General features: G+C 31.4%; 1 protein-coding gene across 2 annotated transcripts; it reads right to left on the bottom strand.

The window, feature by feature from the left end:
* Nucleotides 1–4299: 4299 nt before the first annotated feature.
* On the bottom strand, nucleotides 4300–7515 carry LOC124836634 (F-box/LRR-repeat protein At3g48880-like). Of its 2 annotated transcripts, none has more exons than XM_088114726.1 (4): nucleotides 7419–7515; nucleotides 7238–7329; nucleotides 5302–5679; nucleotides 4300–5125 (listed from the first exon to the last, which is right to left on the bottom strand). In XM_088114726.1, the coding sequence occupies exons 3-4, from the start codon at nucleotides 5664–5666 to the stop codon at nucleotides 4480–4482; spliced, it is 1011 nt and encodes a 336-aa protein (XP_087970852.1). In that variant the 5' UTR covers nucleotides 5667–5679; nucleotides 7238–7329; nucleotides 7419–7515; the 3' UTR covers nucleotides 4300–4479. The 2 variants fall into 2 exon arrangements, with proteins under 2 accessions (XP_087970852.1, XP_047167763.2); XM_047311807.2 differs by having other exon boundaries at nucleotides 7423–7515.
* Between the last annotated feature and the right edge of the window lie 289 nt (nucleotides 7516–7804).

The raw sequence follows: 7804 nt of genomic DNA, 5'->3' as shown, positions 1-7804 counted from the left end.
AATCACACTCGGAAAGGGTGGACAATTAGCTAGAGCAGCTGGTGCTGTAGCGAAACTAATTGCAAAAGAGGGGAAATCGGCCACATTAAAATTACCTTCTGGGGAGGTCCGTTTGATATCCAAAAACTGCTCGGCAACAGTTGGACAAGTGGGAAATGTTGGGGTAAACCAGAAAAATTTAGGTAGAGCCGGATCTAAATGTTGGAGTGAAACATGAATATTTTAAATTTTTCATAAAGGCGCAGAGAGAAATCACTATGTACGAATAAATAATTGCATGTGTTACACTGCAACTTTAGTGGCTGACCAAGTATACTAAGATAATGTATCATTAATAATGAAAGACCCAGAAAAGAAAATTGATGCTCGACTTTAATGTCTAAGTGTAACATAATAATGATGGCTCACTAAAGACTAATTGCAATAGGAAATTAGTTTTAAATCCTTAGATACCCACGTATTGATGTTTCTTGTCTATTTTTTATATTAATAAATATATGCACTAGTATACTAAAAGGAAAACGACAGCGGTTATTTTCGCTTATATGCAGCGGTTCTGCAACTTAGGCATATACAGGCGAGACAAAAAGGGTAGGCTTTTTGCCTCGGTTCTGAACCGAAGCAAAAAGGTGTGTGATTTTGCCTCGGTTCAAATCCAACCGAGGCAGTAGAGGTTTTTTTTTTTCGTTTTCACCATTCGCCATATGAGTTGTTAGCCCTTGGCCACAATCCATCAATGCCTACCACTCCATCTCACACCACCATCATCAAAGCTTCCACTACGAAGAACAAATAACGAGAACGACGCGCTCCCACCACCACCTGCAGAGAATCAAACTCCACCACTCCTGCATAGCATCAATTAAACATAAAACAACCCAAACAAAATCAGAAAAAGGAGACGGAAGGAAGTTTCCTCCTTCGCTGCGAATCAGAACAAAGAGAAGAAGAAGAACGAGAATGACCGCCCTTGCGCCCCCGCCGCATCTTCGTTGCGCCTGAATCACGCCATTGAAGATCCCTTCGTCGCGCCTCCATCAGAACAGAGAAGAGGAAGGAAGCGTCCCCCTCGCAAACGAAAATGGGAGAAAAGAGAGGAGCGGCGCTACTTCTATCTCTGTTTGTGAAATTTAACCCTAAACACATGTTATTACCTCGGTTATTTTTTTAACCGAGACAATAAGGGTCTACGGCCTCGGTTCTATAAAGAACCGATGCCTAAACGTTCTTAAAAAAATAAAAAATAATTACAAAAATGTCGCCGCGCCAGTTTTAGGCATCGGTTCCTTTTGAACCGAGGCATATACCTTTGCGCGATAATTACAAAAATGTCACTGCACCAGTTTTAGGCATCGGTTCTTTTTGAACGGAGGCATATACCTTTGCGCGATAATTACAAAAATGCCACCGCACCAGTTTTAGGCATCGGTTCTTCTTGAACCGAGGCATATACCTTTGCGCAATAATTACAAAAATGTCACCGCACCAATTTTAGGCATCGGTTCTTTTTGAACCGAGGCATATACTTTGCGCGATAATTACAAAAATGTCACCGCACCAGTTTTAGGCATCGGTTCTTTTTTAACCGAAGCATATTCATTTGTGATAAGTACAAAAATGCCACCGCGCCATTTTTTGCTTCAGTTACAACTTAACCGATGTCAATTGCGCGAGTTAAAATCTTGTTTTTTTACTAGTCATGTAATGTTAAAAGATATTTAGATATCTATTATATTAAAAGATATTTAGAGATTGAAAAAAAAATTGAAGTTTACAACTAAATTTTGAATAAAATTAGTATAAAAATTATTCATAAATTTAATATATATATATATATATATATATATATATATAAAGAGTAAATTTTATAAAATTACAAAGCATATACCATTTAAAAAAATTTAGAGTAAACTCTCTAAATATATAAAAAAATTAAACTATACAAAAATATGTTGAGTTATATGTTATAAATACTATGAACATATTAATATAATGTGTATTGATAGACTCGTATAATCAATGCATCGATATATATTTGTCTAATATCTAATGTTAAACTTGTTTAATCAGTATATAGACACACTAATGTATATGAACAGACTCGTCTAATGTGTATTGAAAAACATCTCTAATAAAAAATGAATAAACTTTTTTTAGTGTGTATTAATAAACTTGTATAAAATGTATATAAATATATTTGTCTGTTTATTGCTAGACGCATTTAACCAGTGTATGGACAAACACATGTAAAGTGTGTTGCAAGACTCTTAGTCAGACTTACCTAATGTTTAAACTCGTCTAATTAATGCATAAAATGACTTATTTTATGTTTTATGCACAAAGTACTTGTCTAATTAGTGCATGGATAGAATCACCTAATGTGTGCTAAACTTGTTTAATTAATATATGAACAGACTCGTCTAATGTATTGAAAAATTCATCTAATTAATGAATAAACATACTGGTTTAATGTGTATTAATAGACCCATCTAATACGTGTATGAAAAAGCTTGTTCAATATATATTGTTAGACTCATCTAATCAATATATGAATTACTTATCTAATGTGTATTGCTAAACTATAGTTAACCTTTTAGCCGAGTTGTAGTCATCTTATGCTTGTAGGTGGATTAAGTTATTATAGCTATAGGTGGTCATCTTTGACTATGATGTAGTCGGCTTATTGACATAGGTTTTTTCTTAAACATTTTGAACTTAGGCAAGTTTTGTGCTGCTTTGCATGTGTTGCCTTCTTCGAAAAACTTTATATGTGTTGTCGTCTTAGATAGACTTTGTATGTGCTGTCAAAGCATACTTTAGCTCGTGCTACTGTCTTAGGTACTGATCATGTGTTGTCGAGGCAGGCTTTAAATCGTGCTGCCAACTTAGGTAGGTTGATGTATTGTCGGAACAGGCTTTAAGTCATATTATCGACTTAGGTAGGCTCTTGTGCTATAAGAACAATCTTTAACTCGAGCTACCAACTTAGTAAGTTTATATGTTACCAAGGCGTGCTTTAACTCGGGTTACCAACATACGTAGGCTCATGTGCTATTGGACAAATTTTAACTTGTGCTACCAACTTAAGTAGGCTTATGTGTTGTAGAGACACACTTTACCTGTGTTACCGACTTTGATAAGCATTTGTATGCACTGCTATGAAACAAGCTTTATGATAGTGGATGCTTGTGCGAATAGATTTTGACTAGCTACGCATCATCTTTCAATACATGTATTTGAAAGCTCTTTTTTAAATAGATTGAGACCATATGCAATTGATTAGATAAATACACCAATCCGAATATGTAAATGATGACTTTGGAAACCTCTTTCATAACCATGTTCAAACTTTTAGTTGTCATACTAAAAATCTCTCGAGCATCTATCTTTCATTTGTTAAAGATCATCCTTCTATGCTTCCATATGTTCAAAATTATAGTTATCTATATACACTTGCAAGTCTTGTTACCTTTGTCACTTACTTCTAATAAACTAAATTGTTGGTAATTCCATTTTGGTTGGTTATGAATTACCGAATTTATGTGCCCACCCATTTTTAGCACATGTTCCATTCATTACTTTTTACAACAACAAAAGATAAGTGATTTGCATTTTCTTTCTCAGTCCCGCACTGCATTGTTTACTTCAATTCTCCTTTTTATTAAGTTGTCATTTATTATTACCCGATTGATATTTTGATTTCATTTATATAACTAGTTTGGTTGATTTTTATTACATTCTTATTAACTAGTTTAATTGATTATATATTTAAATAAGTTAATTGTCCAAATTTACATCTAAATTTTTTCAGAACTGTGATAAGAAAAATTTATTGATTCTTAAATGTGAGTTGACGTTTGACCTTCTTTCTTGATTTTCGTTTTTCACCCATTTCATTTTCTTTATCCTTCAATCTCTAAATTTTCAAAGATAATTTGTACAAAAAATTATAAGAATTAAATCATATGTATTATATGAAAATCAACTTAGACTATTTCAATTTTTTTTAAAAAAAAAACTCAGTCTTTAATATAAGAATGACATAAAATATGAACTAATCCTAAAAGTTAATCTTAAAAATTGACTGTTTCAACATTTAAAACATGTTTAAAACTTGAGTTTAGACATCCACAAAAGTTTAACGCTTGATGTAATTTTATTTTATGAACTCTAGATAAAGTTAAGTACCCGAATCATATTCTTTTTTTGGTATAAGATCCTATTTTGAGCTTAAAGACGATGACATAAAAAAAGATACAAAACAATTTAAGATCAACATGAAAGTACTAAATCAAAATCTAGACAAGTAAAATCCCACGAATATTAGAATTATGACATAAGTAAATATTGTTCAAACAAGCAAGATCGAAAACACTGAAATATGTCCACACATGCAATGCAAAAACACTTAAATATAGAAAAATGTCTTTGTTTACTAGTAACTTAGATAATTAACTATGATGATGTAGCTACTCTTCATCAATAATTTGAGTTGTACATCATTCTTTTCATGAACGGTAGCACTCTCACATGTCTGGTAGCAAACCTTTCAGCCTCAGAAGGTTGAGGCAAATGCACAAGAGATGCTATCTCATCCTCTCCCCATATATCTTCAAGGGGTCCATCTGGTTGTCTGCTTCGAGTAGTGTCTCTACCATTCATGCACCTCAAGCACGTTCCTCTTTCACAGTATATAAGCTTTTCCATACTCGATGAGGGCAAAATGTTCTCTAGATCACTATCCTCTACAAATGCTATGTGAGGATATGATGTGTCCATAATCAAACAGTTGCATATGTTCAACTTTTCCAAATCTTTCAAGAAATTCAGCACACACAACAATGCCTTCAAGCTCGTTGGTAAATTCCGAATGCTCAATATCTTCAACTTCGGGGTGTATTTAGTCAAGGCCACAGCATGCTTTTCTTCAAAGTTGCCCTCAGAAAATTTCATCTCAGTGATGTTGTTGCAGTGTCTTCCAAGAGCTAGGATCATGTAATAACTCGACACAGCGGAAGTAATGGTAATTGATTCAAGACCTCTCCATAAGCTCAGTACGGTATCCAATCCTGCTTTTGAGAAATCACCCGTCTCTGGTAGAACAACTCGTTTCAGGTTTGGGGTCCTACGAAACAAAAACATGCATACACCATGTAATACCAAATAGATTTCCAAATTCAAAATGATTTTTTTATCAAATATAGCATTAAACTCATAGTTGTAAAAGAAGAATGGATATTTTCCAAGATTACCAAGCATTAGTAGAATGGTTTTTTTCAAGATTTTTGAGGGAAACTTTACCTTTGTGCCACCATGATGAACTGTTCATTGGTTAAGTAAACATAAAAATTGAATATAATGTAGGTGGTATTTCCATTACTCAGATCAAGAAGATGTTTCAAGAATTGAGTCATCTTCAAACTTGAGTATCTGTAAGCTCCAACTTTATTGAATGGTATGTTGAAGCAGTAAGAACGGAGTCTTGAGAGATCAATCTTGTTCCAGAGAGATGGGTCACGACAAGCATTATTCCAAGATTTGCAAACTAGGGAGGCAACTGCAACATCCACGACGTTGAGGCATAAAAAGATTTTTACAAGAATATCATGTATCAGACCGTTATTCATTTTCTGCTCATTTCCAACACTTGATTCCGTATTCTCCATTTCTTCACGTTTCCTGCAAATAAGGAATTCCAAATCAAATAAGAAAAATCCTGCAAATATATATATTTTTTGGGTGGTGGAAATTGGAAAAAACAAGGTCATGTTTAAAGAGAGAGACAATCCAGATTTTTTTTTATATTTTTCTCTGCTGATAATTAAAAATATACTGATATTAGTGTATTAGATTTTTTTAATATATTTTAAAATATTAAAATTAGTGTTTTTGAATGTATTTTAAAGATACAACAGATTAAAAAAAACAAATATAGTAGAAAATCAAAATTTTAGAGACTATATACTAAGCAAGGAGATTGGTGTTTCTTTAGCTTATGTCTCGAATATAGAGTTGTTCTTGAAATGGTAGAAATTATAATGAACTAACAGTGTGAAAGATTCTAACAATTTTTTTAATGAAAGCTTTATTCAATGGTCTGTTTGGACTCAATCTAACAAGTGTATATTTCATATAACTTTAGCAAATTTCTGTAACAATATATATATATATATATATATATATATATATATATATATATATATATATATATATATATATATATATAAAGAGAGTCTACAAATCTAGGAAAAATACTTCGATAAATATTAACAAGAATTAATGAATCGCATTAATACATAGAAAGAAAATTCTTCATTAGAAAGGCAGAAGAACTTGAGCTTCATATTCCTGTGAAAAATGTATGTAATTGTTGATGCAACAACAAAAAGATATTGGCAGATTTACTTGAATTAGAGAAGTTGACATGATATTTGAATTGTTATCCTTTACAATTTTCATTAACTTGATAGGGCTTCTGAAAACTAAGATATCCCCAACAATAATATATATTTGATAGAAAAAAAAATATTATGATAAACTCATGGTTGAAAATATCATACGTTGTCTTCACCTTAAACACTTTTTTTTCACAAAAAAAGGGTAAGGATCAAAGTTATAGACAAAACAAAACTATTAAAATATTATATACTTATATGAGTAGATAACACTAATCACCCATTTAGTATAATGAAATTTACGCCAATATTCTATATTCTTTTGTCATGTTATTTAAAACTCTACGTATCTTAGCATATAGATAGAAAAATCAAAGGAGTTTATGCTATTATTCAAAACATTAAGAGTTTATATAAACGAGGACCAAGATGTTTAAGATTATTGACAAAACTTAAATGTTTTTGTTGATACAATATTGTAATAAATTAGGTATACTATACATAAATCGTGTGCATTTTGCATAATTTTATGTACATAATGACTTTGAGATGTTCCTAAAACAACATTTGATTTGAACTCGACTTCATGCAATTGGTTTAATTTGGGTTAAACTAGGCCAGTTCTAGGGTTATTAAGCAAAGAGTGAACAAAATTGGAAAATGGAAGTAAATTGGGTGCAAAAAGAGTTAAAAATCAGAAAATTGAAAAAATAAATCGTTTGATTAAGGTTAGGATTAGTAATTCACCCAAACTTAAGCAAATTTTGACTAAATAACATTTAAATTATAAAGCAGTAATTGAATAAGAAAAGAAGAGAGAGAGAGAGAGAGAGAATGCAAACCTCTAAAGCTTTGAATGGTTGTGAAGAGATAACTAATTGCAAATGGTGATGAGAACAAACTAGATTTGGAAGAAGAAGAAAGATGTTTGAAGCTTGAAAGTGAAACAAATTAATGAATTAGGAATTGAATTGAAGAATAATAGAGAAAAAGATGAGAGAAAGAAGGAAAAAAAGAACTCACATACAATTTGTTGACAATATCGACTTAGAAGATTCTGGGATAAAATTCTAAAATCTCAACTCATTTTTTCTCTTAGAACTTGGTTCACTCTAAAAACATAAAACTATGTTAATTTGGCAAACTATACAATAGTCTTAGGTTTATAAAGGTAAACTCGACTTCACATTATTAAGTTGTTTATTTTTTTATCTGACTTAATTTATTCATAAAATTTATTAGAATAAGTTGACTTTTGTAGGGTTTGAGGTTTTTTTTTTCTGGATTTGTGGTGTTATACATGTGTTGTACTTTTAAAATGACGTACTAATTTTGATATTTTAAAATATATCAAAAATCATTTTTAATATATCAAAATTAATATGTTTTTGAAGACACAAAAAGAAAAC

This window comes from Vigna umbellata, chromosome 4 (assembly GCF_029865625.1).
Source record: "Vigna umbellata cultivar VRB3 chromosome 4, Vumbellata_1.0, whole genome shotgun sequence".
Taxonomy (NCBI): Eukaryota; Viridiplantae; Streptophyta; class Magnoliopsida; order Fabales; family Fabaceae; genus Vigna; species Vigna umbellata.
The sequence above is the reverse complement of the archived record's forward strand: the minus strand, read 5'-3'. Positions and strand labels throughout refer to the sequence as shown.